This window comes from Myotis myotis, unplaced genomic scaffold, assembly GCF_014108235.1.
Source record: "Myotis myotis isolate mMyoMyo1 unplaced genomic scaffold, mMyoMyo1.p scaffold_m19_p_12, whole genome shotgun sequence".
NCBI classification, from domain to species: domain Eukaryota; kingdom Metazoa; phylum Chordata; class Mammalia; order Chiroptera; family Vespertilionidae; genus Myotis; species Myotis myotis.
Window position 1 is genome coordinate 7,288,266 of NW_023416316.1, and position 25,565 is coordinate 7,313,830.

The 25,565-nt window shown below is 39.4% G+C and overlaps 1 protein-coding gene across 6 annotated transcripts in view; it reads left to right on the forward strand.

Annotated features, from left to right (window-relative positions):
* DENND1A (DENN domain containing 1A) overlaps window positions 1–25,565 on the forward strand; it is a 465,276-nt gene that overhangs the window by 200,187 nt on the left and 239,524 nt on the right. For all 6 annotated transcript variants that reach the window (XM_036329707.1, XM_036329706.1, XM_036329703.1 and 3 more), the window contains 2 exons: window positions 22,160–22,229; window positions 24,881–24,961. In XM_036329707.1, the coding sequence (XP_036185600.1) occupies window positions 22,160–22,229; window positions 24,881–24,961 (151 nt within the window). The remainder of the gene's footprint in view (window positions 1–22,159; window positions 22,230–24,880; window positions 24,962–25,565) is intronic.

The window sequence follows — 25,565 nt, forward strand, 5'->3', positions numbered from 1 at the left end:
GTGTGTTTTGATACATATCTCAAAATGTTTATCACAGTGTATTAAGGCTTAATTCTTTCCTTAGAACCCTGGTTGAAAAAGGTTGATAGTATCTTTATTTAGCACAGAAGGGATATTTTCAAAAGTGGTCAGATCAGACCATTTCTTGGCCCAGAATCTTCCAGTGGTTTCCTTTTGGAAAAGTTCACAGTATAAGCCCTAGGTGATCTGCCTGCTGTTTACCTCTCCTTATTTCATTTCTGTTACTCTTCATCTCATTCTGCTCTAGCTACACTGGCCTCTCTGTGGTTCCATCTGTTCTTCCAGATAACTACATGATTTCTTCTCTCCTCCTCTTCATGTCTTACCCAAATGTCACCTTCCTCGTGAGGCCATCTCTGACCCCTCTGTTTAAAATCACATGCCTTGATCCCCTTCTCTGATTTATTTGTTTCACTATTTCTATATTCTCTTTTCTTCAGTCTTTAACTTATACGAGGTCTCATTATCCTGGGAAATTAATTTCCCTGTTACCACTTCCCCCTTCACAGTATTTAACACTTAAACCCACTGCTAAGATTTTGTAATGAACAGTTTAGTATACTTGCTGTTTCACATATCTGTCCATCCATCAATACATCTTTTGTTTATGCACTTCAAAATAAGTTGCAGACATCAATACCCTTCACCTCTAAGCACTAGAATTCAATATTTGTGAATTATTCTTTTTCCCCCTTCCTAGAGAAAAGTTATATACAATGAAATGTGTCTATTTGGTGAGTTTTGACAAATACATACACCTGTGTGATCCAAACCCTTATCAAGATATAAAACACCCTAGAAAGTTCCCTCATGGTCTTTCACAGTCAATTCCTGTGCCTATTACCCAGAGGAAGCAATACTATGATTTTTTTTTAATATGTGAGTTTTTTCTGTTCTAGAACTTCATATATGTAAAATCATATGGACTTCTTTGTATAAGGCTTTTTTCACTCAGTGTAATGTTTTTGAGACTCATGTGTATTGTTGGTTTACCAACAGTTCTTTGCTTTTTATTGCTGAATATTTGTCCGTTGTATGATTATGCTTTCTCCTATTGATGGACAGGTAGGCCATTCCAGTTTTCTCTATGTCTCATGTTGAATATATGTTCTCTTATGTTTTTATCTAGGAACATTATAATTTTAACTTTTGCATTTAAGTCTGTAGTCTATTTCAAATTATTTTTGTACATGGTAGGAGGTAAGTGGTCAATGTTTATTTTCCCCCCATGTGGTTACATAGTTATTTCAACATCATTTGTTGTAAAGGTTTTAACCCGCTTTTTGATTGTTTCAGTGCCTTTGTTGTGATTGCATAAGTGTGAGTCTATGCTATTGAAATATTTATCTATCCAACCCTGTCTTGATAACTGTGGTTTTAGAGTGTATATTGAAGATTGGTAGTATATGTGCTCCAATTGTGGTCTTTTTCTAGATTGCATTAGATAGTGTAGTTTCTTTGCATTTCCATGTATATTTCTAGGAGAATCACCTTGTCACTCTCTACAAAAACATCTGGTAGGATTTTGAATGGAGTTGTGTTGAATTTGTAGTTCAATTTAGAGAGAAAAAAATCATAACAATATTGAATCTTTTAATCCTTGAACATAGCATATGTCTCCATTTATTTATGTCTTCTTTAATTTCTCTTTGCAGTATTTTTTACTTTTCAGTTCAAAGGTCTTTTGTTATGTTTATTCCTAGGTATTTTATGTTTTATATAATTCTATAAATAGAACTATTTGATTATTTCATTGTATATTCCAGTTGTTTGCTGTATATATACAATTGATATTTTTTGTGTATTGACCCTATATCCTGTGACCTTGCTAATATCAATTATTAGTTCTTATACTCCTTTATAGATTCTTTAGGGAATGTAAACAGTCATGTCATCTGCATATAGAAACAGTTTTACTTCTTCCTTTTGGATTTTTATGCCTTCCATCTCTATTTATTTTCTTATTGCACTATCTAGATTCTGGGACCTCCATTCCATGTGGAATGTTGAACAGAAGAGATAGAGTGAATATCTTTGTCTTGTTCTCAGTCTTAGGGAAAACAGTGTTTTACCATTAAGTATAATAAGTGCTGTATATTTTTTAATAGATGCCCTTAAAATGAGGATGTTTCCTTCTATTCCTAGTTTATTCAGAATTTTTTTAAATTTAAGTTCTTTATTTATTGAGAATTTTTAATCATGGAGAGTTTTTAAACAACCTTTTAAGTAAATATTGTTTATTCTGCATATCTTGCTACGAACATCTGGTTTTCTCCTTTATTCTTTTAAACTGATAAGTTGTAATTGACTGATTTTTAATGTTCTACCAATACACTTGATAATGGTATTTTCTTTTTGGCTAACATTTGGTTTAGAATTTTTGTGTCTGTGTTCATGAGAGATATTGGTTACATGTATTTTTTTGTATTTGTTCAATATTGTTGTCAGGGTTAGTTTTCTTCTAGAAGCTTGAAATTCTGCCTTTCACATTTAAATCTTTAATCCACCTGGAATTGCTTTTCATAGATACTCTACAGTTGGGATACAATTTCATTTATTTTTCCCCATTTGGATATCATATTGCCCCCTGTAACATGTTTTGAATATTCGTTCTTTCTCCAGTGCCAATCTGTCATATATCAAGTTTTCCTACATGTACGGGTCTTATTTCTGGCTTTTTATTTTGTTCTATTAGTTAATTTGTCTATCCCTGTGTCAATATCTTGTTGTGTTAATTACTTTAGTCTTAAAATCTGTTGGAAAAGTTTCCTCACCGTCTTCTTCAAAAAATGTCTTCTTTTCTTGTGCCAGTCCTTCATATATTTTATCCATTCTCATCTAATGAAAGTTTTTCAAAGCAAGTGTAGTTGTCCAACATAGCAAGCAGGGCAAAGCGATGCATAAACTGCAGAGCTGTCCTTTTGATTCATGGAAGACCTGGATGAAATAAGCCCTGGGCTAGGGCCGGCATTGCTATAGGAATGCAAATCTGCAGGTGAATGAGTCCCAGGGAACTCGTTGAGTTAACTATGCAGTGGTTACTCATTTTGGAAAACAAAGGAGAATAATTTTAGAATCTGTCCTGTAGGACATTGAGTCCCACTTTTAAAATAGGATTATATAATGTTGGTCAAGTTCCTTAACCCTTCTCTGCCTTGTTTTCTCCATTGGAGAGAAGGACACTAAGTTATAGCTTTATGGCCAAGGGAGATGTCCTAAAGCAATGGTTCTCAACCTTCCTAATGCCGCGACCCTTTAATAGTTTCTCATATTGTGGTGACCCCCAATTTCATTGTTACAAACTGAACATAATTAACGCATAGTGATTAATCACAAAAACAATATGTAATTATATATGTGTTTTCCCATGGTCTTAGGCAACCCCTGTGAAAGGGTCGCGACCCACAGGTTGAGAACCGCTGTAAAGACATAATATTGCCCAGTGAGCAGAATATTATCTATTCATGATTTGGAAGTCACTAGGGAGGCAACATGGTGTAGTGACTTTGGATCCAGAAAGATTTGGGTTCCAATAGAGCTCTAACATTTATCAAGTGATCTCAGACACATTTTCTGATCCTTTTGAGCCCCACTTTCCCCTAATTACTTAGAATGTAGAACATAAACACATTGCTCTTTAAAGCAAAGAAATAACTTTTCATGTTCTCTGTTCAGTCTCTTTTCCACCTTCCATCCCCCAATTAGGGCTTGGATTTTGTACAAGAAGCAGGGCAGTATTGCCACTTATTCATGATCAAGACTCATTTCCTTTAAGGAGTTATTCAGTTCTTCCTCTTCTGTATGATATAGTAATGATACTGTTTAACCTTCTTGGTCCTTGACTTCGGTCATCTACAGGTCTACCTATCCTTTGTGTTCTCTCAGCCTATTGTTGAGAGCACAAGTAACCTAATGAGATAGAGGGTCACACCTAAATTAGTTAAAAGGTTGTTCTTAAATAGCCTAAAGATTGTGTTTACATTTAGAATATCTTCCATTTTCATTTCTAAGTTTAAGGCTCAAATGCCATTGATGATAGGGGAAGAAAGACAAGGTAACTCTAACAGTCTTTCTGTTACACCTCTTGTCACTCCATAACCCTTTCTGGGGTTCCTGATTTTTGTACTGAGGCTCAAGAATCCTGGAAACCCACCACAGAAGAGGAGGAGTTGGGGGAGAACTGATTGAAAGTTGGTAAAAGATAGCTAATGGGCAGAATAATGCCCATTCAGTTGTGCTCACCTCTACTAAAGGGAAGATGTGCCTTTAAATTTTCTGTCTGTTGATCCCAACATAGTGATTTTTGCTTAGAGAAACCTCTGTCAAAAATGATTGTTTTTAATTGCAAAAAAGAAAAGAAGAAGAATATAGAGCCTCTGTGGAGATGAAATAAATATACATGTGTGCATATTTTCCCCCTTTTCTTAAAATGCAAGAAGGATATCTGAGGAACAGTACATACCTTCTAAGCAGTTCTTCACCATGTTAGAAGTTAAGGATTCCTCTTATTGCGAAAGGCATGCTTCTTTCATTGTTTGTATAGCTCTGCTTTCCGTTTTACACTTAACCAGCACTAGTTAGGTTAGTATAGTGGCAGGTACCTGGTGAAATGTGACTGTTACATAGCATCTTACAAAGTTTGTTTGGAGTGAGCCAGAGAGGCTCCTGGTGAGAAGAAACCTTTTTTAGCTTTGCACTTTTTTATTTCTTGTTTTCCTATGCCTTGCCTAACTAATCTTGACTGGATGTGATGTGGATAGCCATCGTAATTTAGAAAGGAACATGCTCAATCCCTGCCTCTTCTCTATCTAATGAGTTCATGTAAAAAATATATCAAAAGAAGTCCTCATAGCAGAATCCTCAAAGGGGAGTATATTTATTATAAGAACTGCTGATTCATTAGGAATGCTTCCTAATTCGAACAGCAACAGCTGCTTCTGGTTAGAATAAACTTCATCTCCTCTTTTGTGCCCTGTCTCTCCAAGAGGATGTTAAATTTTGGTTTAGGATTATTCTCCTGCTTTTGTTTTTTTCTCTCCCTTTCTCACTCTTTCCTCAATTATGATGCTCTATCCTTCTCAGTGTTCACATGATTTGAACAAGCCCCTGTACCAACCCCCCACCTTTAAAAATGACTTGTGTTGAGATTACAAATGCTAATAAAACTCTTTTGATAATGTGTTTTGTTTGTATTCACAGTGGCAGTGGAATGTATTGTACAGCAGTAATGAAAAAAGTTGAGACACGTTGTAGTCATGAATTCTAAGTGCAATAATTTAAAGTACAGGGAGTATTTCAGAAACTGCCATTGTCCCTTAAATGAAACCACTGTATTAACGTATCATAGCATGCTGTTCTAATCACTTTTCTCCAAATACCAGCTTTTGAAAGAAACATGGCTGGATTTTTTATATGAAATTTGAAATCGTGTAATTGAATGGCTTGGCAGAATAGGTAAATGAATGTAGCAACATGCATTCAAATATGTCCCTTTGGTTTGTAATGAGCTGATTGAAGTTCACAGCTGTAAGACTTGCCATTTTATTTTCTGATTTTACATTCTGGACCCAGACAAAGGTGCCAGTTTTTTTGTATTCACAGAAAAAGGAAGAATAAAATTGTTCATAAAAATCAAGCAGCACTTTTGGGGGATCATATTGGTTTCAGTGCTTCTGGTAGCCTTTATTCAACTATCTTTCTATAAAATAAAGGATCTTCTAATGTGACCATTTCTATTTAATTCAAAATTATTAACAACTCTTGTTAGGGATTCAAGAAATTCTGTCACAACTGTTGGGGTTGGTTGCCTGCCACATGTGTGCACTTATGTGAGAGAGATAATTGGTGCCTGTGCATCTCACAGCACTTATCTCAGTAATTACACTTGTTGATTCACGTGTCTTTTCCCTTCTGAACACTGAGCAACTTAAAACTAGAGTCTGTGGCCCTAACCAGTTTGGCTCAGTGGATAGAGCATCGGCCTGCAGACTGAAGGGTCCAGGTTCGATTCCAGTCAAGGGCATGTACCTTGGTTGTGGGCACATCCCCATTAGGGGGTGTACAGGAGGCAGCTGATTGATGTTTCTCTCTCATTGATGTTTCTAACTTTCTATCCCTCTCCCTTCCTCTCTGTAAAAAGTCAATAAAATATATATTAAAAAAAAACACTAGAGTCTGTGTCTGATTCACTTGTTAGCCCCAGGACCCAGCAAAGGGCCTCCCAGTTAATAAATGTTTGATGACCCAGTGAGCCATAGACTACTAAGCCAAATGGATGTCTGAGTAGATATCAAAATCTACAGTATGCAAAAAGATTGTTGGGTTTGGAGCTAAACACATCATTTCAAGTCCTGGTTAGTAAGGATTTATGGGGATTTCCTGTGGAATCCAATTGGAATTTTGATGTTTCAGGACAATTCTAGATATTAAAGATAGCAACTACTGTACTATACATGCTCTCAGACCAGAGAAACCATATCCTTTTGCACATGACTTGGTAGGAGGTACAGCAGAAAGAGAGGAGAGAGTAATACTGAATATTGCTAAGCCATTCAGTACAGACAGAGATATCTACTACTAGGTTTGTTGGGATGTGCTTTTTGCTCTGCAAATGTGTGGCTCTGGATAAGTCCCTCCCACTCTCTGGACTTCTGTTTCTGCTGCAAAGTGAAAGCATTGAAAGGTTTAAAGCAACTGGCTGCTCTTACACCTCCTTTGCCTCACCTAGTTGGGCCAGGGGCAGAGAACTTGGGTTCTGCTTTTTTGGGTCATGGAACAAACCCTTGCCACCACCCATAGTATCATGGTCAGAACTATGGGCCAGGTATGGGTTTTTTTTTTCTTTATCTTGGAGAAAACTTGGTATAATACCAAGGTATGATACATGACAGCCCCAGTGTAGACAAACGGTTTACTTCATTCACATGTGAGATGTCTCAAATAATTTGTTAGTAGATAAATAACTAATGAAGCTTGTGAATGATATACCATTTTAATGCATAAAGTGCTGAAAGTATTTCTATAGTATCCCCTGACTTAGGATAGAGTGACAGCCAGCACCAGGGAGTTGTGGCACACGGGAATGCCCATGGGAATATGTTGCTATTAAAACTTGTCCTTCATTGGACAGCAGTGGGGGAAATGCTAAACTATATAGTTTGGCTTAAAAGATCATAATAGAAGCCAGACTCAAGGCTACATACTGTATTATTTTATTTATATGACATTCTATAAAAAGCAGAATTATAGGAATAGGAAACAGATCAGGTCCTGGGAATGGGGGAAGGGTTGACTACAAAGGGGCAGCATCAGCAAATGGGTGGTATGTGACAGACGTGTTCTGTGCAGTTACACTACTATATGCGTTCGTCAAAGCCTATAGAACTGTATGCCAAGAAGAATGAATTTTAATTGATGTTAAAAAGAAATGAATTTTTAAAAGGTAGATGGTGGGAAGACAGGTGGTAAACAGATGATATTGGTGTTAGTGTTGTAAGAGCTATGATATACATTAATAGACACCCCGTGAAGGGTGTGGGAGATTGGATGGGGCACAGGGGAGTATTTTGAGGGTCCTGAAAATGTTGTGTATATTGATTATGGTAGTTATACAGCTGTATATAATTATCAAAACTCCTCTAGCTGTACACATAGAATGGGTGGCTTTTATTGTATGTAAACTACAATTCAAAATTGATTTTTGAAAAAAGAAAAAGCATCATGAGCTTTAAAACCAGAAAACTTTTCTTCAAATCCTTACTGCCACTTTAATAGCTTGGTGATCTTGAGCAAGTCTCTTCATGTCTTTGAACCTCCATTTCTTCATCTGTTATTTATAGCTGAAGATACCAACCTCAGTCAGTGAGTTGAGGAGCAGAGATAAAGTCCTTGAACTGTGTGGTCCAAGGCCTGCCATAGCTGAGGTAGTAGGTATTTTTATTCCCACCCCATGAATGGCTCAATGTGCAGAACTGGTCTTTAAATTAACTAAAGCTGCTCTCTTTTTTGACCCATAAAAGTTAAGTTCAAATTTTTGTGAAAGGTAAAAATGTTACCATCCATATGTTTGTTTAATGCTAGTTCTTAGAGTCTCATTCCTGTTTCTGTCTTTCATATCACTACAGCACACTAAATCTTCTAGGGTTAAGTCTTATTTAATTAGTTAAGAACAGTATATGATATTCTTTCAGCCAGGAAAGCACAAGGAGTTATTTGCAATGTTAACTTGAAAAGAGTCATCCATTGAGGAGTAATTGAAAAAATATTGGTGACATGTTTATGATCCCATCATTTCACCCTTTGCTTTTATTCTTTGAAATGAAATCTTTATCTTGTGTCAAGTGGATAAATACTAATAAAATCTCTATTGACCCTAGCCCACTCTTTTGTGACAGATAGAATCTTAAGAGTAATTGTAAAGAATATACATATGCTTCTGGCATTCAGCATTTTAAAGGCATTTAAAAATAATCCAAAATACAGTTTTGAACCACTCTTCCAACTGAGACTGCAAGTCCATATCTCCTGCCTAGCAATTATAACAGAAGCTACCTATTTTTTGAGTGCCTACTATGCTCTCTGAACTGTGATGGGCCCTTTGTATTATTTGCATTAAATTACTTGCATTAAATTGCTTAATTTGTTCTTTACCATGCCTTGCTATGTAAATAGGAAGTATTGCACTTTTGCAGAGGAAAGCCAGACTTGGAGAGATGAACTAATAGCTCAGGGGGTGCCCTCTAGTAAGTGGGGGAACCACACCTGTTGTTCCAGGCTGTCCAACTCCACCCCATCTCCCACCACGTCACATGGCTGCTGCTTCTGAGGGAGGCTCACTCTTCAGGCCACCTTTGCCTTCTCCTAGATCCAAATCCTCTTTTTATTATATTCAATAGTTTAAAGAGCCCTGGCAGCAGCCATCGCTTTTGGAATCTTCTTCCTTGAGGACTTATGCCAGTTAAGTGGGTCTTAAAACCTTTGAGTTTATCTGCTTCCAGACTTCCCCTTTCAGTATCTTTCACTCTGTTGTTAAAATGATCTTCTAAAAAGACAAATCTGATCAAATGCCTCCTTGATTAAAACCCTCTTTTGCTTTCAGGAAAAGAGCTAAACTCTAGCCGAAACCGGTTTGGCTCAGTGGATAGAGCATCGGCCTGCGGACTGAAAGGTCCCGGGTTCGATTCCGGTCAAGGGCATGTACCTGGATTGCGGGCACATCCCCAGGAGATGTGCAGGAGGCAGCTGATTGATGTTTCTCTCTCATCGATGTTTCTAACTCTCTATCTCTCTCCCTTCCTCTCTGTAAAAAATCAATAAAAAAAACATATTTAAAAAAAAAAAAAGAAAAAAAAAGAGCTAAACTCTAATCTTGCACATAGAACTCCTCACAAGCCAACCTTTTTGGATTTGTCTAGTCACTCCTGCTAAGATTTCCCTCTCCATCCCCAACCAATGCCACCACCAAAAAAGAAGCACACAGAGAAATAACCTGCCTCACCCTTAGATGTGATCTAGCCACTCCAAGCCATTTGTAGTTTACTGTGCCTCTGTAATATTTTGTTCCCTCCCGATGGAAATACACTTTTCTCTCATCTAATTTCTCTTCCTCATTTAGCTGATATCCCAGACTGTTGATCTGCTCTTCCCTAGAGTTCCCCCAGCTTTTGGTGCCCAGCTGTATCACAACATCATCATAGTGTGTTGTGATTACCCATCTACATGTGTGTCTTCCCCATGAGACTTAGGTTCCTTGAAGACAGACAGCGCTGTGTCTTGCTCATTTATTTATCCTGGCTGTCTAGCACAGGCTGGCATATACAGATGCTTACTAAATATTTATATCTAGCCTTGTAGATTTGGCCTCAAAATCTAATGGGGGAAAATAGATTCTGACCCTTTTTTCTTTCCCCTCTCAACTTAAGTAACTAAGAGGGATAAGTAACTATGTCCTGCTTTCTGAGGCCCAACAGGGTTTATTGAGGCTGACTGCTCCCACATTAAGGAAGGTCACTGAAAACCTTGTTAGCCAACCACCCCTGCCCTGAAACAGAGATCCATGAACACATGGTGCAGTGGAAAGAGCATGAGGCTCCATGTGACCAGTTTGTTAAACAGTGCAAACTTCTATTTCATCCAGAGGGCCTATTGGGGAACTGGGTCGTCACAGTTATTAAACATACTTAAAGAAACAAAAAGGTAGGCCTTTGCTTCTTTGCCTGATCAATCTGCCTCCTTCCCACAAACAAAATGACTTAGAAGTTGGTAGACAGAGGGGAATCGCACATGGCTGTTTGTGTTGTTGATTTTTTTAAAAGAAAGTGAGAAGGTATTTTAATTTAAAATGTAATAAAAGTAATACATATTTATTATAGAAAGTTTGGAGAATATAGGGAAACACAGACATGAAAATGAAAAATTATTTGTACATATTATAGAGCCTGCTTTTATATCTAAATATATTGTAAATATTTTTCCATGTTAAAATATTTTTCTATTGTTTGATTTTAATGAATATATAATATTTATCACTTTAATAGCTCATAACTTATTGTGAACTATTATTGTACATTTAGCTTGCTTTCCAGTATTTGCAATTATGAATAACTACTTAAAAGACAAAAATTTTTAGTTTTTATAATTTAAAATTTAAAACTTAAAAACATTTTTAAATCATTTGCATGCTCAGTACATAAACCATAGAAAATGTAGAAAAGAATGTACAAGGAAACATTATTTACAATCCCATACCCTAGAAATAACCACAATTAATTTTTTATTGTCTAGTCTTTCTATGAGTGTGTATGATTATATATGATACATAGTTATGTATGCCGCTTCTTTTCAATCTATATTATGTCATGAGCATTTTCCCATATCATAAAAAATATTCTAAAGTGTAACTTTTCTATTGCTTGAATTTATATATTTTAATTACATAATTTATATAATCATTCTCTTAGCACATGGTTTAGGTGTGTATATATTATACATGATAAAGAACTACCACTTAAAATATATTATCAAAAAAATTGAGTCACAACATTTAATGCTGGTGACGATATAATAAAAGCGATTCATGCATACATTTTTCTGATCTTCATTTTAATAATCAGCTTTTAGTAGTTACTCATTGAAAGGCTTATTTCCTGTTCTCTCTCATATTATATGAGTTAAGAATGTATCTCAGAAAAACCTATTTCTGTAGGAACTTTGCTGGTTGAACCTCCTCTAAAGTTTAACTTTTAGGGTTTCTTTTGAGGGAGACACACAACTGATAGCAGAACTCGGGATATATGACTTATAACTTGTTCATATTTGATTTGTAACCAAATACTTTGTCTTCTTCTGTGCTACCATATTTTGAGGGGTTATTAATAACGCCAGTTTTAGCTTTTGTGATATTACAAACTGCTTCTCTTGGCTTATAATAATGCAATCAGGCATAAGCACAAAGATTATTTAAAACTAAGGAGTTAAATTTCCATTCAGGGCATATGCCCAGGTTGTGGGCTTGATCCCCAGTGGAGGTGTGCACAAGGCAGCCAATCAATGATTCTTTCTCATCGTTGATGTTTCTATCTCTCACTTCCTCTCTCTCCCTTCCTCTCTTTGAAATCTATTAAAACATATTTAAAGAAAACGTTAAGGAGTGGCTGAGGGGTAGGATTTTATTTTATCTTATTTTATCACGGTAAAAACGGAGAGTAACTAATGGCATCTTATGCTCCAACTTAGTGCTGGATTCCCAGCTCTTCAGCTTGCTTGGGATTGGGTTCCTACATCCTCCTGCAGGGCTCACTTGAGGCAACTGCCTGTCTCATGCTGTGTCTGTGTTATGTAGTCCAGAGGAAATGTATACCTTACCTCCTTTCAGAGCGATCCAGCCGTTACATCCTACATTTTCCAAGTTTTGTTCTTGTTGCCTCTATCAGATCATTCCTAATGCCATAACAGTTTCACACCAGAGAACCTGCCTTAGTGGAAGTTACACCTCATTCAACTCTCTACCCAAAGCCTGGCTTATATTAGGCAGTGAATGAGTGAATGAATGAGATAATGAATGGATGCTTGCTTTCTATAAAGTGAGTTTAATGATTGTCCCATTTTGACAATTTGAAAACAATCACATGCGAAGTGCTGTCTGATGTGCACTTCACTGATATTATTTCCTGAGACAGATTGATTTAAGAAAAGTGCCTACTGGCACAGTAAATCACACAAACCTGGATCTGACCCTGACCTACTTTGTGGCTGTGTGACTCTGAACAAGTTACTTACCCTTTCTGTGCATCAGTTTCTTCATTTGTTACCTGGTGATGTAATGGTGCACACTTACAGAAGGATGGGGCAGTAAATAAGCAAATGCATATAAAGCTCCTGGTACTTGGTAGTTCCAGAATAAATGGTGGTCTCTATTATTACTATTTTTATCAGTTGGATATAACAGCAGTAAAGGTACTTGGACTTGGAACTAGATGAATCTTGCAGTTGGACAGATTACATATAACTTGTTCAACAGATTAGCTGTGCCTCTATGTGATTAATTTTGTATAGAGAAATTTGCTTCCTTCAATCTGGCCCAGGTCTGCCACAAAATGAGATAACAGCGCAGGTTTTCTTTGAGTAGGAGAATTTGGTGGGCAGACAGATGTCTGTGGTAGAATGAAGCAAGGAGAAGGGTTGCTTGGCTTGCAATAATTCCTGTTTTACCTTACCTCAAAATCCTGTTTCATTTCCAAAAACATTTTGGGAGAAACCTCTTGGTGAGAGAGTTGCTCTGTCATGAAGGGTAACTTGAGAGCAGTTTCCTGTCTGTCTTTGTTGGCAGTTCCCTCACCTTAAGGTCCTGCTTCGTACCCAAAGGAGTCTTTGAACATCAGCTGTCTAAAACAATCTCCAGCCTTATCACTTATTTTAATGTTCCTTGCACAGGTCACTCTTGGATGTGGTGCTCTGGGCAGTATCACCGCAGAATGCTTCCCTTCCTTTATTTAACCTCTGACCTGTGAAAACAAGAGTTAATCAAGAGTTCTAAGGTAGCTAAGAGGAAGGGGAAGTGTTTGGTTACAAATTAAATATGAACAAGTCATAAGTCATAAATCCCCAGTAGTGCTACCAGTTGTGTGTCTCAAGTTGCATATGGTACAGAGTGTTTGGGTTATAAATTCAAGTTCAGGGCTCTCTGATTGCTTGGGGGTAGGTGTTAGGTTCATTTTCTTTAGGTCTAAAACTCTTTACCTTCTAAAATGTTACTTTTATTGGACCAGCTACATTCATATCCTACTTTCTCTGTGTGCCTGTCTCTCCTTCTTCCTTTCTGTACCTGCCTGCCTGTGTTGATTGGTGTGCTGTTCTGTGAATTGAGACAGAACTGCTTCCCTGAAAGAAGTTAAGCATATGGAAAAAGTTGCCAGGGAAAGGCATTGAAGCATAAAGCGTAAATGGGTTTAAGAGACAGCCAGACACTTTTATAGAGAGATTTGCGATTGAATGATACAACATTCAGGCAGAGATCTGGGGTGGAAATGAACTTAAATGAGTGCTATTCGTGGAAAACTGATGCCCTGTCTAATCTAGCATTTCCTTAATTGTCACCATAAGCATACATTTAAAGCTTTATGCTTTAAATTGAAAAGGGAAACACAGTCTGTTTAAGAATCTATGACACAGGCCATAGTTTTTCTAGATAAGATCTTAAAAATACACATCTAAGGTAGCAGTGAGTCTTAACATGAAGACTGGAAACTTAAAATCTCTCTTCTGCCATGTTTGATTAAAGCATTTTAAATCAAGCTGTTTATATTTGTGTTTCTGAATCTAAAGCATACACTAATTCCTAAACTAATAAAGAGTTGACACATGACCAGTGTCCCTGGAGTTGGCAGAATAAGAAAATACACGGAATTGTTGGGAGGCAGCCGAAGTTGGTCCACTCGGAACACTTAGAGCCAATGGGCTTTGGCAGGTGAGCTTTCACTCTATCAGACAGTACAGCGAGAACCACAAGGTAAGGATTTCAAATCCTTATCTCAGAGCTGAACATTCTATTTGATCATGTTTCACAGCTAATATTGTGTCGTGTGAAGCAATTAGGATACAAATCATACTGGGCCAGTTTTGTGTCTAGCTCTGCTTTAGCAGCTGTGTTGTCCTAAGGCCGTCACTTCACTTCTCTGAGATTCAGTGTTCTCATCTGTAAAATGGGATGATAATTCATCTCATAGAGTTGTTGTAAGACAACTGGGGGGCTGGTGCTAGATTAGTTTCCCTTTGGCCCCAAACTCTTTGCCTTCTAAAACATTTATTTAACCAGCTCCTTTCTCTCTGTGTGCCTGTCTCTCTTTCTTCCTTTTTTTTTTACCTGCACCTAACCTCTGAGCACCTAATACTTGATAAATGTTTTCCCCTTGCCCCCATTAGCTTCAATTCCCAGCTCTAAAATGAGAATAGTATCAATTGTGGTCTCAGTGGGATAATTAATTTGCTTGTTTACTACTGAAAGCAGGGCAGGACTTCTTGTGTAGCCATTTCTTCCCTTTGTGTGTGTGTGTGTGTGTGTGTGTGTGTGTGTGTGTGGTTTGTTTTTTGTTTTTTTTCCCAGTAGTGGCAGTGTATTTCTCTTTTAGTCTCTGAGAGCTTCCATAAGGTGGGCCTTAGTTAGAACTTCACTAACCCATTACATTATATTACAGTAGTACTTTAAGCCATAAAATAATATGGGAGGAGGAGGGGGGGGACAGACAAAAACAAAAACCTTGCAGGTGAGCGAATTCAGGAGTAGGCAGCGTCATAAACTCTTCGGAAATGATGAAAGGCCTGTGTGCTCACCCTCTCTGGGCTCAATGGAAAATATCTGAGAATTACGCTGAATTGTCAGCGCAGGTATCATTACTACAAAGATCTTCTGTTACCAACACTTCACCAGTGATAACAAAAGTGCTTCTGTGCTTTCCTCCTGAGCAGCAATCTCCCTCAATCACGGTATTACTGTCACAGAAAAGATGACGAACCCACTCCCTAAAAGCAACAATTATTGAATGCCCATCAAGAAAGAGCCTGTTTCCAAAATCAGATCAAACTGTATGTTTGGATAGATTTATATAAGCACAGATGTTTTATGACAGCTTTTTGCGTGTTTTTTCCTAATGCAAATTAATATTTCTATTCATTCAGTACATACAATATATTTTCCTGCATAGATATAATAGTTATCACAATGGGATGTTAATTATGGACATAAATCAGAGGTTCTTGAGCCTAACTGGATACCATAATAAATTTACAATTCGAGATAAGCGGCTGTGAGCAAAGCAGAATGCTAAGATTGGGTGAGACAGGCTCTGGTCTCCCAAAGAGGGTTGTCTTTTATTTAGGTTCTTCTGACTTCTGATCATATTAGCAATAATAATACAATTGTATCATGAAAAACAGTACTTACTCCATTCCATGCACAGTGGTGGGTGTATTCACATAAAGTTCACCCTCATAACAGCCATGTGAGGGTGGATATTGTATCCCCATTCCACACATGGGAAAGGAGAAACATGACTTGGGCTACAGCTAGTAATTGATAGAGCTGATACCCAAGCCCAGGTGGGTCTCCTGCCTTTGCATTCTGTGTAAAGTTTAGCAGCAAAGTGTCACTTCCTGTGAGAAGACTTTCTGAACCTCTTCTCTGTTCTCCTTATGAACCTCTATGAGGGTGCTGACCCAGTGCTGCTGACATTATCTTCCAATATGTCTGCTTCTCTCATTAAACTGTGAGCTTCCCAAATGCTGGGACCTGAGGCTCATTCCCTATGCACCTTGCAGAGTGCCAGGCATATATTGGGTGTTTCGTAGTAAATGTGGAAGACTTATAGTTAGATAACTGATTGCAACATTGGAAAAATGAATGGTCTGGAAATGTGTGGTGTTTGGACTGTAAATACCACCTCAATTTTTAATCCCATAGAAATGTTCACTGAAGTTTGATGTGGGTAGCTCAGGAAGTTGTGTGCTTTTCCTATGGGGAGGAATGTGTACACCTAGGTGCTAAGGCTGTAGTTTGAGAACTGTAGACCACACATATATAGGTGGGTTTGTTATACTTAAAAGTGGGAGTGCTTTTTGCTGTGTACAATGGGGGAGAAGATATGTCTTATAGAAGGCAGTGTGGTTAGGATCTTGGGTCTTTCCTACTTTCCATGAAAAGACATGAGAAGTGGAAGAGAGGAAAGAGAAGAGTATCTTCTGAAGGCCAGGAGGAATGTGTTAGAGATGAGAGAAGAAGTTTGGAGCTGACCCTGTGGGGAACATTGGGCCTGATACACTGACAGATTTTAGGATTCTTGGCAAATTTAAAGGCTCACCTGCACTTAAAAAATTATGTTGCCAAACTGAAATAATCAATCTGGGTTTAATTCACTTTAAATATTCACTTTAAACATTTTCTCACTCTTTTCTAATTATTTGTCACAGACTCCAGCAATCCATTAGCAGGGATCATTTTTAGTTCTGGATTATTTTCCTAACCAAAATGCTGCATCCTAAATTTGGAGCTCTGCCTCCAACAAGAGTTGGTTGACTATTAGCTCTATAGCTCTAGCGGTAATGCCTTAGTAGAAACTATAGCGATGAGTTCACATCTGTCGAGGGAAGTTCTGATTTATTGACTGTTTGACATGGGCCAGGCACTCACTAGGGTTTAAACAGTCAATACACAGTCATGATCTTTGCTCTCAGAAGGTGACACTAATGGAGAAGACAAACAAGCGTATATTATAAACTAAGATGAGTCTTAATATCGGGGAAGCCCAGGAGGGCCCCATAGTCAAATGCATCTATTTAAGTGGAGACCAAAATTTTATAGTAAAAGTGGGGGGAAAGCTTATGTAGGGTTTATCTTGGGGAAAAAAGAAAATAAATTTTTGAAAATAAATTTTACTCCTATAATGCATTATTCCTAGAATAAATGATGAGTTAAGTAGTTTTTAGGGGAGGAGTCATCATTTTTCTGACATCTTACCACTTCATGTTTGATTTTCACAGTATCCATAAAAGCAGTAATTTTTCCAAAGCTATGAGGATTTCCCCAAGGCCTCCTTTAATATTTTGATGTTGAATTCATTCTCTTTTGATGTGACTATTGTGCCACCATCTTTCTTGATTTTTCTCTTTGTTCCTTGTTGCCAGGCCTTCATTTGTTGGTCACGTTGCGTCATCTCTGAGTAGGTGTCCAACATCTCCTAACAGGGGCTTCCTGAAATCCTGCATTCTCTGCATGAGTTTGTAGTGTTACTTTGTGACCAATTTACATTTTATTGTAGATGTTTAACAATTGAGACCTTGACAGAGGAGCAGGGATTGATGTTAGGTCAAACCAGGGCTGAGTGGGGACTTCCTGGTTTAAGTGGTCACATCAATTGATGAGAATTTTCTTCTTATAACAGCTTGTGCTTTCCCATCTGCTCTGGCGACTGCAGGGCATGAGGAATTCCTGCAGAGTGTTGACCCAGACAGCAAGAGTCAAAGAGAGCTTCCCAAAGCTGAGATTGGCAAGAGGGTTAGTAGGCAGAGGGGCAGGAAGAGCATTGCTGGCTCCAGATTGGGTGTGTACACACATCAGCTACATTCATTAGGTGGTGTATATCTTTTCATAGAGGAGGACACAGTCTTGGAGAGACTGCTTTCCCAAGGTGTCACAGCTAATGAGTACCCTTCGTCCCAGGTTATTTGACTCAAGTCTGTGTTCTCCCCGGTATATGCCATGCTGCTCTGCATTTTTAAATTCTGGGTGTTGTGGGTTTTTTTTCCTTTTTAATATGAAAGCTTTAAAAACTCAATGCCAAAAAGCCTTAACCAAGCAATGCTTTGCCATTCAATAAATCTTGTCAAAATCTGTTGATAGGAAGGACTAAAAGAAGGGATACCTCCCCTTGAGTACCCAAGATAGAGTTTGAAGAAAGAGCGCCTCAGAAAGTGGAAAGTTACAGAGAAAATGAAAGGCCCTATTCCGTGTCACTCTTCTTAGCCGGAAACGCTTTATTCTAGACATGAGTAGAGCAGCTCTGCCATGAGTCCTTCCCAGGGAGGATCTGCATTGTTATCTTCTAATATAATGGTGCTCGAGTGTTTAGATGTGAAACTTTTATTATCAATGACCTTTTCTTTTTATTTCTCGTCTACATTAGAGCCAGAGCATTATGTTGATTTTTTTCAAATAATGAGCATGACTAGGTTATATTATCTGAGATTTCCTCTAGGATAGCAGAATAGACCCTGGTGCTGATAAGGCTAAGATTCACTGGGCTGTGCTGAGGTATAAGACGAGGGGGAAAGAATCTTTCTACCTGGTTCTGAAAACTCATGCTCAGAATGTTACTCCTTTTTAACTGTCCCTTTGTTTCCCTGCTGATTACAGACTAAGGAGGCCCATTGGCTTGACATATGAGCAGCCCTCTAGAGTCTGGTCCTTCTGTCCTTCCCCTACCCCACCCCCATCTCCTGCCCTGCAGCCTGCACACCCTGCTCTCTGGCTGTTCATGACACTAAAGTGGAATCCCATCACACAAGGTCAATCATACATATATGAGCACACGACAGCGGGAATGACTGTCCTGACAATGCATTCAGTGGAGCAAGAAAAGTGACTTGTCTTTTCTCAGTTGGACTCAGTTCCTGAGTCACCTCAAGAATAAGCAGCTCACCTAGCTCACAGGTTCCAACATAGACGATTTTCACTCAGCAGTTCTTCAAACTCAGGCCCACTATTTTGCATCTGCACAAACCGTGTCTGATGTATGGAGGAGGCAATTTAAGACCTTTTTACAGGTGATTTTGACCGTGAGCCATTTGACTGCATGCACTATCTCCAGAACTTGCCCCGCACGGCTTACAGGGGCCAGGTGGCCACTTCAGCGAGGCAGTTTGTAGGAATCCTACAGGAGCTGCCGGAGCTCCTCTCAGGTTTAAGACTTCGTATTGCGTCACACAGACAAAAGCCTCTTCGTTTGATGTCAGGCCTGGGAGTGAGGGCAAAGCCTGGGACCAAGTAACCTGGGACACAGTTTGGTGAGAGAAGCTTGGATCCAGGCCAGTGCCTGGGAAGCAGGCTTTTCCGATCAGAGCTCTGCTGATTGGGTCTTGATAATGCTCCATTGTAATTTTATAATCGATCAAAAGCCTAAGCTCCATAAAGCAGTTGGGAAAGAGTGCCAGCTCCTCCTCTAGACCTAAACTATTGTGCTTTTTTGTGTATGTGCCTCTTTTTCCCACGAGGACCATAGCCTGCTTGATTACGGGGACCCTTTATATTTGTCTTTCGGGCCCCAGCCTTGGTCTGAACCCACCACACATGGTGCTCTGTGGTGAGGACTCGCGCAGTAGCATAAAGGTAGCACAAAGGTACCACGTGGAGCAGGCTCTGAGCCGGCCCGAGCTCTAGCTGTCCAGGGAGTAGCAGCATAATGGGTGTTTGTTTCCTGTCTCTGGACTGGGAAGTTGTGTTTACTCTATGATGACAGACAAGCACAAAATGGAGCGGAGGGTCTCCATAGCCTCACCTGCAAGCTCACAGGCGGCATGGAGCTGTTGTGCCAGCACTAATGAAGCGGTACAGGAAACGGCACTGGATAAAGTTCAGCTGTGAACCCTGGCCTCCCAACAGGGGAAAGAGGGATCCTTTGAAGAAGAAGACAGCTGGGTTTTGGTTTCAAGACCTTAACGCTGCCATCACTAGATATTCATCTGTCAGTGCACAGGGGACAACATGTGGAGAACAGTTGTGTCCGGTCAGGCCAAAGGGAGAAAGAAATGGCTGATTTCCAGCGTAACTATGAAACCTCCCATGGCTGAGGATTCTGCTTAGCATAGCCAAAAAGAATCGATTTGGTGAGGCTGAGGCTGAGAACCTGGGCATTCTGCTGAGGTCCGGACGGTCCTACGACGTCACCTTCCTTCATCCTCATAGCAGGACGGGGCAGGGAGGCTGGAGGTTCTGCCCAGGTGATGCTGGTCAGTTGGACATAGTGGCCAAAGCTGCTTCCATACATACCGAGTCCTAAATTATCAGGGAACCCAACCTGCCCCAGGTCACTTTTAAGTATTTCTAAAAGGAGTTCAACTTTTCTCGTTGCCTTGCGAGGACATACTTTCTCTTCTTGCTTTTTATAATCCTCCTTCCTGATTTTCAGTTCCTAGATTTAACTAGTGGTATTTTTTTCTTTCAGGAAAAAGAAATTTGTAATCCTTGGTTGAGTTTGTTTACTAAGAGTCCTCTAATCTGGACAAGAGTTTTCTTCTGAGGGGATTTATTGTTTCTACTAGAATGGCTTTTAACTCAGCTGAGGTTTATTTAACAGACTAGGAAGGGAGAAATTTATCTTCTCCCTAATCCCTCTTGAATGTTTCCATCTCTCTGCCAAAGCGAATGCTGTGTAAAGTGGCAGCAGTGGTTTGCCCTGTAATAGGCAATATGCAGCTGCCAGAGCTGATTGAAACATATTAACGTAAGTGATAATGCTGTCCTAGAAGTGAAAAGTTAAGTTGCTTATCAGTATATTCTGATAAACTACTTAAATTTTACAGTAGCATGTGCTGGCTTCAGACAGACGTCAGTGATAGAGAGCTGTGCACTTTATCTGTCCCCTTGATTGCCTCTCACTTCATATATTACGCTCGGCGTTGTGGCCGGTAATCTGTGCAGGGCGCTGATTTCCCTCCGCCTGGCAGGACTGAGTTGAGCAGCATCAGCGCTTCCCTCTGCATCCAGCTCTATCAGCAACGGACACTGTCAGTTCAGCAGGGCGGATTGTGGGGGTGGGCCAGAACTTGGTACAACACTTCTCACATGACTCTTTGTTGCTTCGGAAAGTTTCTTATAGAGAATAAAGCCATTTAAATTAAGTGACAAAGCTTCTTGGGATTGGGGGATATATTTCAGTAGCAATTCTGGGACACTAATGTGCCTTTGCTGTTAGTCTTTATTTAATTTTGGTTGTTGAGTCAACACTAAGCATTGATGGCATTCTGGCTGCGTGCCTGGCCCTGGGAAGATAAGGTAAAGCAAGAAGTGATCCTTCCTCTCTGCACAGTCTGCTGGGAAAATAGATCCACCATTGAGTGTTACATCGATGTTATAACAAGAGTAGGCACATGCTCAGGGCCGCATGGAAGAGAGGGAATCAAGGCATGAGAGGTGGGGAGGTAGCAGGAAAGAATTCGGTGAGGCTGAGGCTGAGTGTGAGAACCTGGGCACTCTGCTGAGGGCCCGGCCTCCCTTTGACCTCCCATGAAGGTCAGAGGGAGAAAAGGGCCAAGTCTAAGACAAGCAGAGGCAGGCTGGAGGCTGCCTGCACATGCTCAGCAGGAGGCTGCAGGGAGAGGATGTATGTGAGGAAGTTGAGAGAAGATAACCAGAGAGGCAGTCAAGGGCCTGACAGTGGAGAAACGTGAACACCATCCTAAGAAAACCTGCAGCAGGGGGATAACTGCAGGAATTTGCTTGTAATCCAACGTGCCACTTAGACTTGCATTTTAGAAAGACCATTCTAAGAGCAACACAGAGGATGGACTATGGTTAGGTGCATGCTGTTATCAGAGTAAAGGGACATGGTAGTCAGGACTTGGTGGAGGGCAGTGGGGATGGAGAGTTAGTGCTCATCCCACAATAAATACAATAAGTAATAGAATGTTTGGTGTAACAAGATGAGTGGTTTCGGGCTCTTGGGGCCTTTGGGACACCTTGCAGCTGCCAGCAGTGGAAGTGCTGCATGTGAGTGTGGCTGTGTGTGTCTAATCATGAGAAACTTGAATAGAAGCTTTCCTGGAAAGGGTGGGTGTGGTGGGAGAGGCCTGGGGGCTACTCAGAGTTAGTTCCTGATTGCAGAGTCTGCTTTGAATGTCTTCTCTATGAACCTGTTCTAGCTCTGAGGCATAGGAATAATTTATAATGAACATTCAATCCTCCGTCTTATCCAGGCAGTTTTTTAAAATCCCAGAAATAATTAGCATTTCACCAGTCTGGGTTTCCAGCACAGACTACGACAGGAAGACTCTTTAGGATGTAGAGAAAAACTGAAATGTACCAGTCTTGAATTCACTCCTGGTTAAAGTTTTGACCTGCATACTAATATTTCATGTGTTTTCTCTTCTTCCCCAGCTATCTTCCATGGTTCGAAGTATTTTATAAACTACTTAACATCTTGGCAGATTACACGACAAAAGGACAGGTATTTGTCTTCTATTCTATTTAACAAGTAAACTTTAACTTTTATGATTATAAAAGTAATATATGCTCTATATTTCACCAAATCGCTTACCAAAAAATGTAATGCATTCTCATTATAGAAAGTTTGGGAAATTCAGAAAATAGTAGGAGGGAAGAGAAATCCACTCCTACATGTTCATATTCTGCTCCCACCCCCATAAGTGTCACTAGCATCTTGGGATGTTTTCTTCCTTTACTTTTTGAGTTAAATATATAATAAATAGATCCTCAGCATTCAGAGTTAATATCCATATTATCTAATGGTCCCAAGCAACCCTGAAAGTTCATGACAGGTATTACTATAATTTTGCGGAGGCACAAATCTGAATTGCTCATGTCATGCTGCAAAGCTGGGATTTGTGAGTGAAACATGTAACAGGCCATTGACCTAGCCAGCTGTCCGAATTCCTATTTTAATAACACTTTGTTGTGTTTTTACCGTATTTTTTTTTAAGGGTCTGAAAATTGGTTAAAAAGCTCAGCTATACCTTACCATGCTTTTGGAAGAAACGATATGCTAAGTATCTTCCACGGATGGCGAGGTTCAGCTGGAATTGTATTTAGACTTCTTTAGTTCATATTTTACCACATTTTTCACCAGGTACCCTAATAACCAAAGCATTTCCCCCATGCTAGTAAAATTGTTGTAAACATTTTTCATGGCTGCATAGCATTATACCATGAACTTTGATTTACTAAAATATTTCCCTATTGTTGGGAGTTATTATTTGGGATTTTTTTATTATTATAATTACAGCCATTAGTATCATTGAGCATAAAGTGTTTTCTTCATTTTAGATTGTTTCCTTAAGAGTAGAATCTCAGATGGGCCTTTGTAAGGTCAGTGGACATAAACATTTTTAGAACATTTGCTAAACTGCTTTCCAAAAGAATTGTGCTATTTTCTTTAAAAATACCCTTTACTAACAGAGTGCCTGAGTCACCCTACTCTCACCAGTATTTGTGGAATCCATTGCTTATTTAACAAGTGAACAGGTCTCATTGTTTTAATTGTATTTCTTTGATTTTTAGTGAGATGAATATTTGTCCATATGTCTAACTTCCTATATTTTCTTTTTGTAAATGGTCTAAGTTTTTAAATTAAAGTGATACATTATTATTAAATGATAGAGACATTTTCTCTCTTATATTTTCTATAGGACATGTCCCATAAAAAAAGTACCATAGTCAGTAATAAAGGGGTTAGGGGAATCTGAATCAATAGAAAACAGACAATTGAGGGTTATTCTATAAAATGACCGGTCTCACTGTCAGGTTCACACAAATCTAGGAATGATAGGAACTGTTCCAGACTGATAAAGACTAGAGAGTCATAACTAAAGGCAGTTTGTGATTCTGAACTGGATTATTTTGCTATGGTTGGCAGAGTTGACAAAACTTGATGAGCTCCGAGGATTAGATGGTAGTGTATCAATGTTAATTTCCTGATTTTGATTATTAATTGTGGTTATGTAGGGGAGTGTTCTTTTGTATTTCTGGAAAATGGAGTAGAGTGTTAGCAAATCACTCTCAAATAGTTCAGAAACTAAAAAATAATTTTGTACTGTCCTACAATTATTCTTTAAATTCGAAATTGTTTCAGAACAAAATTAAACATGTTGATGCATCCACTTGTACATTTCTCTCCTTTGTGAGAAAATTGAGTATTTTATCAGTTCAGATTGAAACAGGCTTTTAATCTGAACTCATCCTCTTTTACTTTCCTTGAAAATCAGCTGCCAAGCAATGGAGAGGGCTCTGCTCCTGGCTGAGCAAGTTACTAACTAACTGGCGGATTTGAGCCAAGTGGCTTCACCCTTCAGAGCCTCAGTTTTTCAATCTGTAAAGTGGGGTAGTTGTGAGGATCATATAGGTTTTAAAAAAGGATACAAATGTGAGCTTATTACTATTACATTAACAGAGAATGCCACAGGATATGAGAAATGGCTTTTGGATAATTCTGGAAACAGTGTTCTTTTGAGCATTTTAAAGGTGAATATGTTTTCAGTCAAATAATTTGCACTGCTTCGTATTTAATTTCACTAATTAAAATGCACAGCCATCATCCTATCTTGCATGCTGTTATACGTAGTTCATTTTTAACTTTCCATAATTGGAGATTGCCATGTGTACCCAGTGAACACTCAGTAAAATTAATTGAGGGTAATGATGATGAAGACAAGATATATAGTGTCATTGTTATTTCTCCCCATCACCCCCGACCTGCAAGCGAGGATTGTTTGCATTTAAAAGTTGTTGCTATGGAGTTGAGAGGATAGATTTGCTGAGAGCTTATGGTACATGATCCATAAAAGGCGGTCATGGTAGGTGTCTCACTGAGTAGAAAATGTCAAACTTGGTGTGGGAGGATCTAGTTGGCTCTTATATTGAACTATAAGCAGTGTCTTTTGTCCAGCCCTCCTTAAATATCAAACCTGTTTCCGCCACCAGATGCTGGGGAAGAAGGGCCACTTTTTCCCCTGATTGGCTGCCAGCACCTCTCAACACCTCAGTCGTGAGGAGCCCCAGCTTACTGTGTGCCAGGCCTCCCTGCAGGTCTCTGACTCAGGGCTCAGCCTTGATTTGCTTACTGAAGCCTCTTATTTCTTTCAGGAGAGTCAGTGGCATGAGCTTCTGGAAACTCTGCACAAACTTCCTATCCCTGACCCTGGAGTGTCTGTTCATCTCAGCGTGGTAAGCGGGCAGGACATCAGCCATCACTGAATAACCCTTTCACTATTAACAGTAAGACGGAGTTAGCCCTACAGGGTCATCTTTTGTCGTTTGCACGTTCCACACCCTAACCCCAAGTTCTCTGAGACCTCTGGGCTCAAGGCAGGCCAGGGAGTTGTATTTCTTCCTTTCTCTGGGGTTCCATGAGCAGTGGGTCCCAAATGTCCCTGGATCCTCTTTTCCTGCCTGTCATCCCTTCACTAGCATCTCCTGTCCTGCCTCATGTTTTGCCTCCCAGCATTGCTGTGAATGTCCCTTTGCTGAAGCCCATCTTGCTGCCCTCTGAGCCTTCAACACCACTTCTCCCCTATTTACCAGGGTACGCCATATTCATCCTTCAGAACTCAGCTCGGATTTAATTCCAAGAAATCCCCCTCAACACCCACCCCAGGCTTGAAGATTTTCTTTTTTATCCCAAGCATCTTGTACACTTAGCAGTACTCAGTCACGCTACATTGGACTATCTGTTTTCTTATCCCCCCACGGATGTAGGTCCCTGAGGACAGGGATGGAGAGTGCCTGGCATAGTTCCTGGCCTACACTAATAACTTCTTTGAGCTCTTTT